The sequence below is a fragment of the Etheostoma spectabile genome, chromosome 1 (assembly GCF_008692095.1).
Source record: "Etheostoma spectabile isolate EspeVRDwgs_2016 chromosome 1, UIUC_Espe_1.0, whole genome shotgun sequence".
Classification (NCBI taxonomy): Eukaryota; Metazoa; Chordata; class Actinopteri; order Perciformes; family Percidae; genus Etheostoma; species Etheostoma spectabile.
Window position 1 is genome coordinate 344,646 of NC_045733.1, and position 18,618 is coordinate 363,263.

General features: G+C 38.5%; 1 protein-coding gene and 1 long non-coding RNA gene across 9 annotated transcripts; one reads left to right on the forward strand and one right to left on the reverse strand.

Moving 5' to 3' along the window:
* Positions 1-1,023: 1,023 nt before the first annotated feature.
* Positions 1,024-6,742, reverse strand: isl2b (ISL LIM homeobox 2b). Of its 7 annotated transcripts, none has more exons than XM_032520093.1 (6): positions 6,523-6,742; positions 5,908-6,092; positions 5,262-5,524; positions 3,464-3,762; positions 2,571-2,738; positions 1,024-2,091 (listed from the first exon to the last, which is right to left on the reverse strand). In XM_032520093.1, the coding sequence occupies exons 2-6, from the start codon at positions 5,961-5,963 to the stop codon at positions 1,975-1,977; spliced, it is 903 nt and encodes a 300-aa protein (XP_032375984.1). In that variant the 5' UTR covers positions 5,964-6,092; positions 6,523-6,742; the 3' UTR covers positions 1,024-1,974. The 7 variants fall into 7 exon arrangements, with proteins under 7 accessions (XP_032375984.1, XP_032375958.1, XP_032375940.1 ...); XM_032520067.1 differs by having other exon boundaries at positions 3,476-3,759; positions 5,903-6,092; positions 6,523-6,736; XM_032520049.1 differs by having other exon boundaries at positions 3,464-3,759; positions 5,903-6,092; positions 6,523-6,736.
* A 3,970-nt stretch (positions 6,743-10,712) lies between these two features.
* Positions 10,713-14,584, forward strand: LOC116689527 (uncharacterized). Of its 2 annotated transcripts, XR_004332023.1 has the most exons (4): positions 10,713-10,800; positions 11,439-11,612; positions 13,107-13,228; positions 14,430-14,584. It is a non-coding gene; the product is annotated as an uncharacterized LOC116689527 (long non-coding RNA). The 2 variants fall into 2 exon arrangements; XR_004332017.1 differs by lacking the exon at positions 11,439-11,612.
* The last annotated feature ends 4,034 nt before the right edge of the window (positions 14,585-18,618 follow it).

Sequence of the window (18,618 nt, forward strand, 5' to 3'; positions counted from 1 at the left end):
ATGGCTCAATTACAAATCTATGATGTGTCTTCTTTCAGTCAAATTTCCGATTAAGACACTGTAGCCTACACAGTGTAGCCTACTAAAAAACTAATAAAACATTTAATATCAAAACACAAGCATTTATTTGGTCAAATATTGAGTCCAGTTTTCAGTATTTCCATTCGTTTCCAATTGTTTCTTTTTTTAGACTTATTTTCTTGCCATAATGACATGTTGTCTCTTGTTGTCTAACAAAACTGCATCGAAGACAAATAAAAGTCACTCCAGGCACGATGAATAATTTCAAAGTAGGTTGAATAAATAAATAACGTAAACTATAATAGAGTATACCTCTGTCCTCACTTAAAACAAAATACCTTCGTAGGCTACGTGTCTGAAAAACGAGTTTAGCCACAGATTGTCAGATCATGTCTACATGGCTGTTTTGTTTTTGTCCTGCGCACAGTGTGAAGGAGGTCGGTTCATTTAGCCTGAGCTGTCATCTCGGCTGACCCGTGAGCAATAACGCAATTCACTGAAGGAAAGTAGCTATATAACCGAGGAGGAGAAGTGATCCTTTACGAGCTGCTCTCTGCTCCCCTCACATACGAGAGGGGCTTTGGAGTGTGTGTGTGTGTGTGTGTGTGTGTGTGTGTGTGGTGTGTGTGTGTGTGGTGTGTGTGTGTGTGTGTGTGTGTGTGTGTGTGTGTGTGGAGGGGGGGTTTAGTTAGTTTGTTGTGGCTTCAGTCAGTGTATCGCTTGCAGGTGATGCCAGGACTAGATAAGAGGTCGCCGATCCCTCCGCGCTGTCTAGACCAGCTTGTGACTCAACCAGAGTAACTGGACTGAGCACAATTTACAGCAGGTTTTTGCCCCCGAGATAGTAAATGACCACTGGCCGATTCCTGCTCCATGACCGAAGGGAGACACGCCGCAGATGGAGGGGGATGATAAGACAGAGCCTCTGGGCTTCAATCCAGGCAGGCCAACTTGATATAGGTTTAACAGGACAAACAACATATTCAGTGCAACTGGAATGACTTTTTTTCAAGCTTCTATATTCCTCAAATCGGCCAAGGCTGTAGAAGTTTGGTTTTTTTTGCACGTTTCCCAAATCAGAAATGACTCCTTGTAATGAGAAGGGACGATCTGATGCTGCTTTGGTTCTGGACAGTGAATTTGACTTTGTCACCATATTAAGATCACCGGACAACATAGTGTGCAGTCAATTCGTTTCTCGTCTTATTTTTAAAATGCAAGGTGGACAGTTGATGTTAATTCTAGAGCTGCATCTTTAAAGAAATTAAATTATTATAAATGGATTGAAAACGCAAAAGCGACAAAGTACAAAGATTGGTCATCAGGACACGTTATGTATTCATCTTGTTTTTTTTTAATTCTTCATCAGTTAATAATCCCTTTACGAATCGCTTTCCTAACAATAAATAATATAACAATAATTTACTTTTTGTTCGAGAAGCTCAAACAACCTGCCCTTAAGATAAAATATTTTACAACACGAACAATTTGCAGTTTATCATGCTCTGACCTTAAGACAAAGAGTCAACGGGACTCGACAACGCAATAAATGTATCAAAAAATTCTCATGTTGAAGAAACAAGACACAATATGATCACAATGAAATCGCAGAATGTCCATTTGTTTCGACATGGAAATGTTTCCAATTTGTTTTCGAGGGAAGGTTTGCTGTAGTATATCCATCGGGAGGTTTTCTGTACATCTTCTTTCTTCGTATCAAGTCATGCAACAATTGTTCTGCTTAGTTTTTGTCAATGAACGCTCCACAAATAAACTCGGAGTCAATCGGTGCTTTCTTGGTTCCATCCTCCTCCGTGTCATGAAATTAAAAAAAAAAAAAACACTCTCCTCTGTAGTTTGGACGATGTGATGAGCTGGTCACATGCAGGGGACCGGGATCATGCTGCAATTGTCTTTGCAGGAGGGGGGGCGACAGGTCTGAGGGGCCCCGTTTCACGTCTCCACCGGGCTGGGTACCATACTGTTGGGGGTGTCCGGTAACTGAGAGGACAAAGAAGTCACGTCGCTGCCGGAGGAGTTTCCGAGAGAGCCCGATTCAGAGAAAGACACCTGGACAGACAGAAACAAAGTGCGATCAAAACATGCGAAATGTTCAGGCTTTTATTTTGAAATCTTGGTTGAAAAAGGATTATAGTTCAGCTCGGTGTGTGTGTGTGTGTGTGTGTGTGTGTGTGTGTGTATGAGCGCGCGCGTGCGCATGTGATGCATGTCTATAGTCACACGTGCAGCAACATTGTTAATGTTTGTGTGCATGTGTGTGAAAATATTTCTTTGCAAACGTCTTTTTATGCAAAATACATGATAGATAGATAGATAGATAGATAGATAGATAGTATAGATAGATAGATAGATAGATAGATAGATAGATAGATAGATAGATAGATAGATAGATAGATAGATAGATAGATAAATCTCAATGAGAAATTGCGTGGGACTATGCCAGTGGCCTACGTTAGGTTCTGATCAGCAGTGCTTGCATGTCTGTGTGTGCACATCTAACTCAGCCTGTCCTGAACACACACACACACCAGTTGTTGGAAGGCAGGCTGGTCCAGGTCACTCTGCAGGGCGAACTCACTCAGGGCTTTCCATGGAGGCTGGTAGGTCTGAACCTCCACTGGGTTTCCCTGCACAGCACTCTCATGTCGGATAGGACTTCCGGCTACAAGAGGCGTCCCTGTGAGGCCCTGCAGATTCTGACAAAGTCAATAAAAGAAAACACAACATAAGCATCATTTGTCTGTGTCCTGCTAGTGAAAAGTACGTTTACGTTTGCATGTGCTATTTATAATAAATCCTGAATTTGGAATAATTAAGACAGCACTTTTCCCCAAAAGGTTTCTTTTTGGTGTGGAGCAAAGATGGAACGATACAGACAGATGATTCTGAAATGTGGACCAAGCCTGTTTGCAGAGGATGTTTTTATCTTTGAGGTCAAGCAACTTAAGCCAAAGCAATTGATTCATTATTCATTGACCTAAAGTTTGAATACAGGATAGCACTGGAGCCAACTGGAGCGGTTGCTGTGTCTTAGTGTAAGCTAAGTGAAGTATAAAAACTAAAGTTCAGGAAAGGGTTAAAATAATCGGCTGGTAGGAACAGTAGTGGTAGAAAAAAGAAGAGTAGCATACCTGCAACTAGTGATAATTACAACCATATAGAATAATAAAACATGATATTTTCATTTACAAAACAGACATAATTAAGCTATAATTTTATTATGTTCATCTGGCTTGCATATGGCAGTTTTTCACTACACTCTGCATTTAATAAAGATTTTTGCCAGCCTCAAAAAGAAATAAACCTGGGTGAATTGAATTCACATATTGGTCATTGTTTTAAATAACAAGCAAACACGTAAATGTCCATGAACAAACGCAATAATAAATAATAAAAGTAGTAATCAAGTGGTCAAACTTACGAAGATGCTTACAGTCTTATCACTGTGGTGCTGCTGCTGGAGCTGCTTCATCAGGATGGACTTCTTCTTGTCTTTGCAGCGCTTGTTCTGGAACCAGACCCGGATCACCCTGGGGCTCAGGCCGGTCATCTCCACCAGCTGCTCCTTCATCAGCGCGTCCGGCCTCGGGTTGGCGTTGTAGCAGGTCCGCAACGTGTGGAGCTGCTTCTCGTTCAGCACCGTCCTGACCCGCGTCGTCTTCTCCGACTGCTTGTGTACGTGGTTCCGATGCGGGGCCTGCCGCACCGTGACCGGGTCTGCTGAGGACGGAAGAAGGAAAACGTCCGTCAGAAACACGAAGCACAAAGGCCTCATAAAGCCTGTCATATCTCGATGCATTTACTTAGCAGCCCATTAATCACAATCTGCACTCTTTTGCCTTTTCACCTCCCTTAGATTGTATGGTCTTATTCAATAAATTGTTTCAGCCTGACATGATTTTTTTTTTTGTGATATAGAAATATCTGCAACACAGCTTATAACCCAAAGTTCAAGCAAATCAATACAGAGTCTTTAAAGAAGGGGGAAACTATATTTTTGGGAAGTTCCTGGATGATAACAAGACATCCGCGTAGATTTGGGCTGCATCTTTCATGGAAATACATGAACGAAATTCTGGTCTGTAATATACAGAGGTGACAGACGTTTGGGTGAATTTCGATAGCCAAAACTTGTGATTACGTGTTTTTTTTTTTTTTTAAAGTTGCGTTTTTTAATTGAGCCACTCACTTCTTGTATTGTTGTCAGTTCTCTGATAGTTAATACGTTTTTAACCACATTGTTTTAAAATGTGAGGCTAATCTTATTTTTCAACAAATATATGTAGGCCTGTTATAAACTCAATTTGATTTAAAAAGCGCAGTTATGAAATGAAATCCTGCTGGTGTCACCGCTGGAGACCTGTGTCCCTGCACTGAGCTGTGTGAGGTTTTCTGAACTGAGCGCTTTAAAGCAGGACGTTTTTGATCATTATTCACACATTTTCTTTGTTCTCTTTCTGTTGGCAGGCGCCCACAGGATGACAACTCTAACACTCACACACACACACACACACACACACACACACACACACACACATGCACGCACGCACACGCACACGCACACCACACACACACGCACACACAAACACAAACACACACACACTACACATATAGAAACACGCACAAAGCCACAGTCAAATACCAGATTATTCAGATAATGGCAACAGAGCAGGTTAGCGCTAATAAGATCAATTATGAAATTAGCCTAAAGAAAGGTTGCAGCACATACTTTACACACGTACACGTACACGCACACACACACACACACACCACACACACACACACACACACACACACACACACACACACACACACATACCAAGCCCAACAACCACAATAGAAATTATCTGGATGTTAAAGGACAACAAACAATGCTAATCCTTGATAATCTTACATTGATTTTTTTTTTCATTTATAGTTTTACTAAACTCAAGCAGATACACATTTTCACCATTTCAATTTTTGTGGGTTAATATATGAGAATTTATTTTTCACATTTATTTCAACTGCAGGATTACATGACCGATTATGTGATGCTCTCGTGTTAATATAAGCAATTCCACCGGTTTAAGTAAAATAAAATAAACACATAATAATAATAGCATTAATAATAATAGCATTAATAATAATAATAGTAATAATAGCATTAATAATAATAAAAATAATAATACTAATAATAATAGTAATAATACTAATAATAATAGTAATAATAATCCGACCTGCGAGGTGCAGCGGTCTGTTGGAGTGGATGTGTCCGGGGCTGATGGGGCTTCCTGCGGAGCTCCTCTCCAGCAGCAGGCTGTGGTCAGCCCGGCACAGCAGCTCCTCTTCCCGCAGGGAGAACTCGTCTCCCGGCAGCAGCTGCCTGCTGCACACCGAGCACCGAAAACACTCGATGTGGTAAACGTTATCCCGGGCCCTCATCACCAAATCGCTGCTGCTGAATCCCAGGTTGCATTTTGAGCATTTTATTCCAAACAGCCTGGAACATTGGAGAACATTCTCAAAGAATTAAAAACCTACGAAATAAAAATAACAACGAAGAAAACTTTTGGACGACAACTCAGAGTTGTGAGTTGGGTTCTAAATGCTCTTGTATGCGACATTTATTTTGTATGTAATGGATAACAAAATGGTGTGGCGTCATGGTTTCTTTGAAATATTGTAAACTGCGTATTTACAAAGATCTTCTCTTGTGTGATCTTTTCTTTTTATATCCAAATTGGTTGTTTTTAAAAAAAAATTAGGTTTAGCCTTTACACACTATAAATTAATATTGCATTTATATATGTTTAACTTTACATTTGATGTGATTAAACCCATTTCAGCCTATACTACTGGAATATTTCCAAACTCCTACCTTACATAATCTCTTTTGCAATAGGTTTTGCCGTCCCGGACGAAACAAGTGCAGGTCTCATCCAAGTACTGGCTGCACTCTGCACACTTCAGGCAGGCTGCATGCCACTCCAGGTCGGGAGAGACTCTCAGTATGTACTGGTCATGGATCTGACTTCCACATCCTACACACATCGCGAATCCTGGCTTCTCTGCAAAAAGCGCACAGCATTGTAACCACAGACTGAAAACGCAGCCAAATGAACCCAGCAGCATGTATTCTTCTGTCTTTTTGTTCATGTTTTAAAATCTAGCCTGTATGTCTCAGTCTTTTAGTGAATTCCTCTAAGTTGCAGACTGGACATCGTCTTGATGCAGCTTGATGTTGTGTAACAGATGAAGACTTTTGCCAGTGTTCATCAAGCAAAACATTGAATTGTTTAACTTCCATGGGCTACTCAAGCGCCTCAAAGATGTAGCCTGCCGCCAAAGAAATGACAGACTACTACACAATATTGCATCATTAAGACAATAACTTTAGTAATCGGTGCGCTGCTGAATATATCATGTAGCCATTAATGCCACCACGGAGAAAACACAATCTGCCACCTAAAACTCCACCGAGCAATTTAGCATACTTACTTTTGGAATGATCCCCCATATCACCCAAGAAAGAAGAGCTGAAAATAATATCCACCATACAGGACGGATAAAGGGGACTGTGGTAGATGCAGAAACGATGTGAGGAGATGACTGGCCCTTCGGCTGCCTCCCTGATAACGTGTGTCTCTCCGGACAGGAGAGGGGCGGGGGAATGGGGGGGGGGGAGAGAGTGGACTAGGAGGCTGCAGGGTCCCGCACGCTAGTGCTCTGACGTCATGACGTCAACACTGGACCGTCCAATCGACTGTAGGCCTATCTCTCTCTCAACCTGTTTAGGTATGACAAAAGCCTAAGAATGCAGATGTTCATATTGTGTTTTTTATTGTTCAAACAAAGCCTAAGATGCACCACATGTTCATAATGGTGATAATGATCATCATCATTATCATCAAAAAAATACAAAAAATGTGGCAAAGCTTCTTTATCTAAGAACATTAACCACCAAAAAAAAAATCTAAATTTGTTCGGTTAAATAAACGTTTCGTTTCTTGGTCACACACTTAAACAATACTATTGAAAATAAATATGTTATCTGGGTATTACGTATTTGGTCCATAATACAATTTAACCTGTCTGTTAAATTGCCCTTAACAGATTCACACGGGTGAGAGGAGGCTTTTTGTCTTGCTCCCCTGATGCGGGACTTTAGTGTCGCTTCCATTTAAGTTTTATTTTGATTTAAGCTGTTGTTTATAGGCTATATCTTGGTAAAACATCATCAACATGATTTCCTATGTCATGATAGGGGATGATATTTGTTGAGTGTCGCTTTTTCACTGGAAGAATAAATAATGGAGGTTAGGCTACTTATCATTGCCCTGACATTTTTTAAATTAAAAAAGTCAGCGTCAACGTTACCTTTTTTCGTTATTTTTTTGTTGAGACATACTGTACATTCAACAGGAGGAGGCGAGGACAATTGACAAGTCTCCTCTGCTCGGTCCCGGTTGCTCATCTACTCGAGAACAAGGCCATCTATTGGAGGAAAAGCAGAACTACATTTACCAGATCACGTCTAAGTCTTAATTGAAATCTGTATTTCACATGATAGATTGATTCATGCACCAACATCAAATTGGGGTTTAATAGTCTACTTCGATTCACAAAGATTGTAGGCTGTCGTTTAAGCAACATGCATTTCCATTGGCAGGCTCGGTCTCTTTGAATGATGAAATGAACAAACAATACGGACAGTTGCACTATGCCAATGTTTGCAGTGTCTCTGTTCAAACACATGTTCCTTCCCCTGTCACCCTGCAGAGCTGTTAGGTAAACCCAATCAAAGACAACATCTTCTCTGTTGCAGGAGCATTTCAAGCTCCTCCTGCAGTTGCCAGTTTTGATGTTGGCTGGGATCTCAAACCTTCCTGTTAAAATGCGTAGTTCTGTAGCTATTCGTCTTGTGGGGTTATTTAGATAGAGACTTTTTTGATGTAACAGTAAGGGTATATCACATACCATATAATTAAACACCTTTTATTTATACAGTTTATTTAAGTAAATCTTCTATGAACTTAAATGTTTTGACTGATAATGGGTAATGAAGCCAAATAAAATGACTTTTCTGGCAGCACGCCAAAAAGTCTAGGTAAGAACACATATAAGCGTTTATGTTTGCTTTAGCGTTTGGCCAAACCCACAGAACCCGGTTGACACATGTTGTCGCAGGTATTTGTCAACTTATCACATGACTTCCCCTGCTCCATGTTGATGCCATCACTGTGAGACTCACCTTTGCTGTCGGAGTTTGTTTTGGATCCATGGGTGCTAATTTTACAATTTAACTCATCACATGACTGTTCATGTCCATGTTCAATGTCGTTACCTTGGGGGTCGCCTTTGTTTTTGGAGATCTTTTTAAATCAGTGCATGATAATTTTACCATTTATCCCGTTATCGGTTCATGTTCAATGTAATTGCATTGCCTTTGCTTTTGAAGTTCTTTTTGGAGCTATGGGTGACAATTTTACCATTTAGCTCATCAACGGATTCCCCCTGCTTCAAGTGAATGTCATCACTTTGGGCAGTGCCTTTGCCTTTTGGAGTTCTTCTTCTTTTTATATCCGTGCTTTACATATCTTCCAACCTGAAGTCTTTTTCTTTTGGATTTCTTTACAATGGACCTCTGTCTGCCTGAGAACGTCTTTTAGAATTTCTCTACCCTTCTCTTCAAAGGCTTTGATTTTTCCTTTCACAGTTTCCTGGAGTAGGTTGTCATTCATCAGGAGTCATTTATTTTCTTTGGTTTCCATGTTTGCGTCCATGATTTTGGCCTCTAGGTCATTGTTTTTTTTGGAGTACGGCCTTTTCTTTGTAGACGTCTTTGTTTGTTGCCTCCAGTTGCTTAATGTTTACATGTAGGGTATTGTTGTCTCTTTAGAGCGTGTACCTGTCTGCCTGGATGTCTTTATTTGTTGCATCAAGCATCTTCATTTTTGACTTTAGGGCCTTGTTGGTGCTCTGGAGCACGTCTTCCTGGAGTTTCTTGATTGTTGCCAGGAGATACCTGTTTTGGGACTGGATGAGATGGCTTAATGCACCAAGTTCTTGCAGTTTAACTCCATAACATAGTATTGTACCGTGAGATCCTCGTTTTCTACCGTAAGCTGCTTATTATCGCACAGAAGGTGGCCACGTTTTTTAATCTATTTTTTATTTCTTTTTTCTTGCTAAAACTGCTGCTGGAACTTTCAATTTCCTTGCGGGAGTCATCCCAAAAGGATTAATAACGAGAAGTCTAAGTCTCTAAGTCTAAGTTCTACCTCAAGGTTGATGTGGTCCATGACCTCACTTTCTACCAGGAGAGCGAACCCTAACCCTAACCCTTTTCTGCCTAGAGGACATTTCCCCTCCAGTCTAGTTAGTTTTTTTCATCTAGTTGTGAAGTTAACTTATTTAAGAATAAAGGAGACAATACTAGACTAAGGCCCTAGCTATTTTCATAAACTTTATTCAAATAAAGGCTTAAGGGTACCAAACAAGGTTTACAGTCTACATATAATTTTAGCTCAAATTTTAAACAAAATTGTCTTGTGATGGCCACAGTCATTGCCATACAACCAATTTAAGAGCGGTCACCTCATGCACTTATATTTTTTCTTAGTTTATGCTGTTTTTTCCTTACATATTAAACATTTGTTGCAAACAGTTAGTTAAAAATAACTCAGAGGACACTTGGTTCATTTCACATACATTATACTTTATTTAGTTGACCATACAGAAGTATCTTTTTGGGAGTGCACACCATTAGTTACTTTTGGATTGTCATTCTGTTTGTATAACTGTTTGTTTTTGAGCTTATCCGTGTTGGATTCCACAACCGGGAGGGATCCAGGAAGTCTGCTGGCTTACAGGTTTGGCATTTAGAGCAGGAGCAGCTTTATAGGGGAGGTGGCCTAATTGGACGCTACCACTGCTTGTTATGTCCGGGGGGGAGCTTTATTCTTTCCTTAGATATTTTGGTGTTTAGATTTATATTATATTGAGTATTTTTGTTGAATTAAAGTTAAGTAAAAGTGCATGTCTTTTGGAATAAGTTTCTAGGTAGGTCTTGCTGTTATTTGTAGTATATGTAGTACTGTTTGTAGTAGTAGTAGTAGTAGTAGTAGTAGTAGTAGTAGTAACAGTCTCCCCCTGTGTGTCAAAATGGTTCTGATCAGCCAATACATAAGTCCCCTTTGTTTCTTTTGTAGTTGGTCAGTATTTTTTTTTGAGTCTCTTATGTTCCGAGCTTTAGTTACCATCTGTTTATGTGAACTCTTTTACGGGCCCAAAACTTTGTCTTCATTTTACGATTTTTGGGAAATGAAAACCCTTACTTTTGAACTTCCCTTGTGAGTCCTCTTGCTTAACTGCTTGGTCCCTCACAAGGCTGTATAATAAATAATCTGTAAACGAATTATTCCCTGATCCTAAGGACAGAATGGTCTATATTGTTGTCTAGATGTGGAGTAGAAAATATGGACTAAAAGCAGAAATTCCAAAATAATTGTTTTTCTATATCTCTACCCTCTCTCATTCCCTTACTTTCCAACACAAGTTAGACCAACATTGCAATTGACAGGGAAACTTAAAAAAATATTCCTGCATTAAATGATGACTCTTATTTTGAAGGCAACAAAACAGGTATGCTTCTCCTGCTTAAAACAGTGGCTTGGGTTGTTCGGGACTGCTCCTGACTACACATTTAGTCTGGCATGAGCCAATCTGACAAACATGTAAACATCCGTATGTAAGGGGAGCAGTTTAAGAAAACTGGTGAGTAGAAATATGTGACGGTTACGGTTGTGTCTGTTGACGTGGTCATTTTGCTGCAAGAATAAGGTGACGTTAACCATCAGCATGGCTGTCTTATTGTAGGGTTAAATGAGGTGGGCTTTACTGCAGCTCACTAGTCTACACATTAGTCAACCACTGGGGTCAGGTATGTACATGCTTTGTAAAAAGTCTAATTATTTCATTCATCTTATCGTTTTTATGAAATTTCTCAATTTTATCAACAGCCATCATAGAATCACAGTCTCACATCAAATAAAAATCTTTTGTGACCTTGTTAGTCTACTGTATCTTTATGAGGACTATGTCGATCACTATGTGCAATCGCTCTGCAGTTGGGTATTCCTTCTATCAGATCTGCTGTAGAAAATGCTTTTGGCCTTTGACACAGCTGGGTTTACTGACACTTGATTGTGGAGTAAACCATTTTTAATAGCCCTGAAAGAAGCATGGGCGATGACATCAATGCAGGTTGTTGACTGCCAAACTGCCCAAGCAATGAAAGTTAATGTCACAGTATTGTTGTAGAAGGTATTATTCTCGGTTTATGTTGTTTTTTAATACTTATACATGGTATTCTCAACATGCCAGTCTCCTCTAGAACACCCTTTTTGTTGCAGAGCACAACAACAACAACAAACCCCCTATCACGCTGAATGCCATCACTGCTGCCAGCAAGGCAGGAAGAGAGGTGTCATGACTAATAGCAAGTAACAACTGTGTAACACCAGGCCTGCAGTACTTTTTGTTTGCCAAAACTGCCAAAACTGGTCCATGCGTATTCAAGGGCACTGGTGATTTACAAAGACATGCAAACTACATGATATATCTCCTGAAAGCTCCATCATCGCCTGCTCATGTATTACATAGACAGTGTTTGATGTGGAGAGTGATCTGTAATCACTGTAATCCATTGCAAAAAAAATGAAGCGACCCTTTAAGAGCTCTAAAACAAAAATAATGATACCTGAGCTTTAAATATACCACAGCTGACATCAATTTAGTGAGTTCAGTTAGGATGCATGAACTGATATAACTTCACTGAGGTCATTTGAAAAGTATCAGAAAATGCTTTTATTTAATTTTTTTAAAAGGGTGGCTATGGAGATCAGTATAGACGAATAGGTTGAAAACAACGCACTAGTGGTACAACACAATTCATACCAATGCCTTCTACAAGGTAGTTTATGTGCTTTTCCACGCAGTTTTTTTCGTCAAAAGAGAATAATAATTGTTGATATACAAATTATATGAAAACCATATTGTTATTGTTTACATAGCACGCAGTCAAATACAATTTGGTAAAATGGTATCATTTGGTATATGATTGAATATCTCTCTGCCTCAAAATTCAAGTCTATTTGTGGTTATATCCCATTGATAACATTGTCAATGCTAGCTTTTGACAGGTGTTATCCTCAGTCCTGGCTCAAAAATATATATATGAACTAGACATCAGCTTAATATAATTGTGTTATTATTAGTAGAAAATTAAATTTAGCATTTAGAAAATTCTGCTCCTAATATTGAAATGTTTGCTGTATATCATGAGTTTACAAAATAAAGTTGTTGGCTTCTGTTGGCTCAAAATCAAATGTAGTAAATTTAGACTCACTTGTGACAATTCTCTCTAATTCATATACAGTGAAGTTTTCAGTCATGCATAAAAAATCCAATATTATATTCTACATATTGGATTTATAACTTTAACTAATTATTTCCAAATGTTCTAATGCACCTTAAAGTTGTTTTTTCTTTATGATGAGTGATTTCCTCCTGTATTCTGTAATTGTTCAATAGAATTGTCAGCTCATACATCTTATTGTATTTCAATTGAATTAGGATGCATTAAATTCAAGCTTAAGTATTTTAATAAGGCTCATATTGATCTTTATTTCTAAGCTGTACTCTGTTTACTATTGGAACAAGGTGCAATATGTGTTCAAACACATCATTTGAATTGCTCACTCACTTGCATCAGTCACTTTAAATTGTTATTATTATTATTATTAACTATAAGCTCTTTCTCAGAGAGAGTGCTATCATATCCAAGCCACTTTTATTTCTTATTGTAAAAATGGCTTGAATGTAAAATACATGTGTAGCAGAGAGTTTTTAAACCAGGCTGAGCTTTACCTCTTTTATGCTTTGACATGCAACCTTTTCACCCGGTCCTCAGAGAGCTCATTATACCCATTACTTTACCTTTTATGGTCTCACTCACTGTCACTAAAGATCTCTGAAAGCTTTGTACTGTAAGCCTCAGCATGTTGTGGTTCACTTTACAGGATCTCCTCTCTTGTCTGCTAAGCTGGATGTGGCTACTATTTCAGACATCACTGAAGTCAAATCCCAAGACACTTTTTTGTCACGACCATGTGCTGCTGAGCCTCTTGTTGTCATAAATGCAGTAAGTGACGTGAACAATGACAATGTAAAGAGGACTTAGGAAAGGCACACCAACTGAACTAATACCACTTGAACACCATCCAACTATTAGCTCAACGTTCTTTGTATTAAATGATCTGTCTTTGCTACAGTTCCCTCAAGGATGAGTTAGAAACCATCATATGACAACTGCTCATAATGATATGTCATAGACACAGCCTGATTAATTCTAGAAGCATGCATTAAGTGTGGCTCACTTAATCATTCGAACCTTTTGGCAAAGTTTTGATGGTGATGTCCTGGCTTATTTATGCATGCTGTATTGTATATAGCCTTTCCCACAATGCATAGCCTGCCTCGAAGAAATATAGTATTAATAGTATGAATAAACTATTGAATGTAGACTAAAATAATGTGGGCACTCATTCATTGTTTTGCTAATGCTCCGTGCCAAGAATGTTATATATGTGTATTCAATATAGAGTGACAGGAGATGTCGAATGTAGCTTTATTGTTTGTGACCTGTTAATGACTGCTAGATCAAGCCCAGGCATACTAGCTGTCACTCTGGCATAAAAACCTCCCTGAAGAATCTCTAATCACAACTTTGATGGGGCCCATTAACCTCATGAAATATATATGTGTGACTGAAATCATCCACTTAAACTTTGGCAAGAGCTAAATGTTCTTGTTTGGAATTCAGGGAGGGGGGCTGTCCTGGGCTGCATTACTGAACTTTTCACAGTGATTGGTTGTCTCTTGAATGTTTTAGGGATCCATGGCACTTTGCCTTTATTGTCAGACCTATTACTAATTTACTCAAATTTTTCGAACTCCCCTGGCTTGATTCAGTTGAAGTTGTGCCAATTTGTTTATGTCTGTTGGAGCATCTTTGCTGTTGAAAAACGTAATACATTTTTTTTTTCTTTTGCAATGGATTATTTTTTTCCAAAAATTATTTGAACCTTTTGCTGAACCCTTTTTGTTCTTCTTTTTTTAAAAGTTGTCTAACTTTACAATATGTGCCATGGATTTTTTTTGTCATTCATGGATATTTTGTAATTGCATATCTAATTAAGATGAATTTTAAAATAACCACAATACATGAAAAATTATTTAAATCATACAAATGCTTATATTAACCATCATGGTTTAGCCATTGTGTAATTGAGATACACACAACAGGGTACTGTATAGTATGTTGTTCATGGATTTATTTACAGATTCCCCACTTTCTCCTTGGAGGATTTCCCAATGGCTCCAGCAGAACTCTAAACCAGGAGTGACACATCTGAGATCACCAGTCTTGACACACAAGGAGACAAAACTGTCAGTACGACTTTCTAAATTCATAGGCTTTTCTTTCTTTTTTTATCTTTTTAAAAATGGAAATCAAGTTCTATTTTGTGTTTGGTAGATTATTTCTCTGCGGTAACTACCTTTTGTTGTTGTTATCTTGTCCATTTTATTATAATTGGAAATCCTTTTGGAAGCCAAGTTTGGAACACATACTGTAGGCTGTGTAGTTTGGTCACTGCACATATTGATGTGTTCATTTTTGGCCTGTTATGGCCTATTGGTGTTAAAAACACCAATAGTTGAGAGCACAACTGTAAAAATCACAACTTAAACCTCTGCTCATATGACCTTTATGTCTTTGTATTCATTCAGGACAAGGCCTGAAGAGCAGTGACAATTCCAAGCTGGCTGATAAACTCATGGCTGCAGGTATTCTGTTTTAACAACACTTTACTTGAAGGTATTTACATAAGAGTGATATGACACTGTCATGAACAAATCCCACTATCATGACACAGTCATGACACATGAACCCTAACCCTAACCACAACCATAACTTTTCATGACAATACTGAATGACACTTACTAAAGGAAGCATTATGTCATAAATGTTTATGACACATTTATGACAGTGTCATGTTACTCTTCTGTAGATACCTTCAAGTAAAGTGTAACCCTTGTTTTTTATTTGTCAGTTGAAAGTGACACATCTGTGAGGGTGTGAAATTTGTGCATGCTCACAGCTTGAATTTATGTGTTTGTTTCTGTGCACTCACTTGCCGGCACACGGTTGTCTGCAAATATGCAATAAGATGTGTGTGTAGTGGGATGAGGCCGTTTTATTATATCACCAAAGCTTCTAGAGCTGCTGCAGCTTCTGGCTTTATCTCCGACGAGATGCAGGTCAGCCGGACAGGAAAGATTGTTGCTCCTGTAAGTCATTAATCACATGCTTTGCCGCTTTGTTTGTCTCTCACTAAATAATTCATGCATATTATGTTCAGATTTATTAAAAGACTCAAAAACCTGAAAACACAAATTAAACTTCAAGCAGGTTATTTTGAAAATTAGGGCCTATACTGTATATTTAATGATTTACATAAATTCATAATGTATGTTAACTTCTTAGACCATGATTTGTGTGAAAATTGAATTCAAAATTTTAATAAAATGATAAGCTGTTTATTGACCAAGATTTACCATGTATAACGTTTACTTCATTAAATCCAAACAACTAGACAAACTGGTAAAAACACAGAAAACACATTTATTAACATTTGCAGCAATAATCCCTAAATAATGAGGACAACCTCTTCATAAACATGGCAATCCTTTTGTATATAGAAGTATTCTTCAAACAGTGATCTGACATGCTTTAAAACAGATTGTGTTTTTTTTTATAGATGTCTAATGATCATCAGGCTGGTGTCTTGTTCTGAAGACGTCAAGCTAATACCTGCACACAGATGCACCTTTTAACAATTCCAAATCCACTGGGTGTATGACTGTATTAAACTGCAGTAAAATAACATTTTTATTGCTTTAATTTTTAAGCACTTGAATAAGTTAATTTGGACATTTGCTTCTCACTCTCAGCAACATTTGAATATAGTTAATGAGTAGTTTAAAGCTGTAAATGTAATTTAGGTACATTAAGTAACACACTTATGTCCAGAGTCAGACAATCATTTTTTTTCTATTAATATAAGCACTTAGGTTACAAGATATTACAAATGTGTAAACAGATATCTCCTCAAATCCTTTTGTAATGACCTTTTAAAGACAAAAAAGTCAAGTATTATTTTAAAATACATAATAACAGCATATGTCACTGTTTTATATGTCAGTGATGATAAGTCTTCATGCAGTTTTTTATTTTGTCCTCAAAAATGCCTGAGTGTTGAGAGAAGAAAAAAAAATCACATCCTCATGCAGGCGAGGCCGTTCTGAGAGGGGAACCATGTTACAGATTTATAATTCATAAATCTTCAGAGATAATGCAGTATTTACATGATAATTAGTATTAATTTTTGATTGGTGCCTCAGGGCAGTTCTGCATTGTTAGGCTGAAGAATCAGTGCCATTATTACCTTATCAGTGTAACTGTCAGCCGCCTGTTTTATTTTACAAATGCACATCTTGTATTTTAATATCAGCTGCTCTCATCAGCACCGAGCGGCGGTCTTGTTGCTTATCAACAGCTTTAACAAGAGGCTGTGTCACTTAAATCAGGAAAGAAGCAACAACGCCTCTGTGTGTGTGCAATACCGGACCCACTGAAACAGTTGGTTCTATAAATAATTGTGTCTATTGAAACTAAAAGGAGAAAGTGCAAATATGCAACTATAATCCAGTTCATCACTATATTTAACTATTCAAATATTCAGTAGTCCTGTAGTAGCAATTGCAGTTTACTCTAGATTGAGTTGTGACTCTTTCAAGTTCAACAGAGATTAAAGGAAAAAGAGCATTGATTTTGGATTCACAGGGTGGACAAAACAACACTAAGCAATCTCATGCAAGAGTTGATAGGACTTGATGCTTCCTCCTGTTGGTTTACCCAATCATTTAATTATTTCCATTTCTAGTGTAAAGAAAAATCGCATGTATCTCTTTTCATAAGAAATGCATTAATTAAGTTATTTAAATCTTTATTCTTATTGTTTTTAACTCCCTGAAGTAGAGCTGTAACAATGACTAACCTAAAATTAGTGTGCAACTATTTTGATAATTCATTTATCGATTGACAGCCTTACTCTGGTTCGAGCATCTCAAATGAGGGTGGGCTGCCTTTCTAATTATCAACTGAACTTTGGACTGCTGGTCTTAGCAAATAAGCAATTTAAATATGTTACTTTTCCATGAAATCAAGAGGGGCATTTACCCTGAGGAGAAAGCATTGTATGCATTCTTGGCTGTACAACACACACACACAACACACACACACACACACACAAGTGCTGCTGAGTAATTTAATGTAATGTGCAGAACGCTCAGGGCTTTATGTGCTCCGCAGTGTTGTGCTTACTGACCAGCTGATTATTCAGTTGTGTCACAATCTGCCTGTTTTGTAAAGCACTCATGTTCTCACACCTGAGGGAAGCTTAGCTGTGTGAAGGAGGAGGTTTCAGCATCACTTTGGGGTATTTTATTAACAGGACACCAGGTGGACGACTCCCTGACCCGCTCCTTCCACCAGCTGCGTGTGTGTGTGTGTGTGTGTGTGTGTGAGAGAGAGAGAGCATGTGGAGACCAAATAGTAGACAACCAGAGCTTTGGGAAAACTGACCAGGCTTGGCAAATCAACCAGCGACTCCGTTGAACCAAAAGCGGCTTGCTGCTCCCATAGTCGTCTACTTTCTGGAGAAAACTTTGAAACACTGCCTGTATGCAGCTTGATACTGAAGGAAAAGGAGCATGCTTTTTTTCTGTCTTTCAAGTGAAAAAAGGCCCTCTAGATTGACAGCGCCTTTCATACTGTATTATCCGGCCTGGCTTTTAACTCTAGGAGAACTGTGTTCACAAATTGATGCTCTGCTCCTTTGGGGCTGTAGCTGAAACATTAAATTGTACTGAAATATTCATATGTGAGTGCATTTAGCTGAGAGCAATTGATGTGCGACTCCCCAGAGGTCAGATGGAAATGTTGCAGGGCCCCAGCACGCGCTGGCAGACACCCTGAGCTCTGGCCGGGACAGTGATTTAGCCGAGGCTTCCAAGTCAGACCAAGTTGATGGCTACTGTAGTCAGAACGTCTGATGTCAGTGTCTGCCCGGTGGCCAGAAACACTGCAAAAAATTTGCTTGTGCTGTAGACCAGTTGGCAACTTAAAATCTAGCAAGGCTTTCAAGACAACTTAACGAATATAAGAGGAAACGAGCAGTTTACCAGCCCATCACCCTCACAAAGTTTTAAGAAAAACACTCACTGGTACAAAAATAACCAACAAGTGATTTAAGTTGTCACTTTTGTTGCAAAACGTTTACGTTTTAGGGTATGGATGCTAGTCAATTAGTTGTAGATGGAGACATTACTCACTTATGTATTTTATGATTATCAATGACTAAATTTAAAAGTATTGCTATTAGAGTAATTATTTTCCATTCATATTTC

Coding starts and splice junctions, on each gene's coding strand:
- isl2b (XM_032520041.1), bottom strand. CDS start 6,580: ATGGTGGATATTATTTTCAGCTCTTCTTTCTTGGGTGATATGGGGGAT. Junction 6,093..6,522: donor TATGGGGGATCATTCCAAAA/GTAAGTATGCTA, acceptor CGCTTTTTGCAG/AGAAGCCAGGATTCGCGATG. Junction 3,763..5,261: donor CAGACCGCTGCACCTCGCAG/GTCGGATTATTA, acceptor TTCCGTCCTCAG/CAGACCCGGTCACGGTGCGG.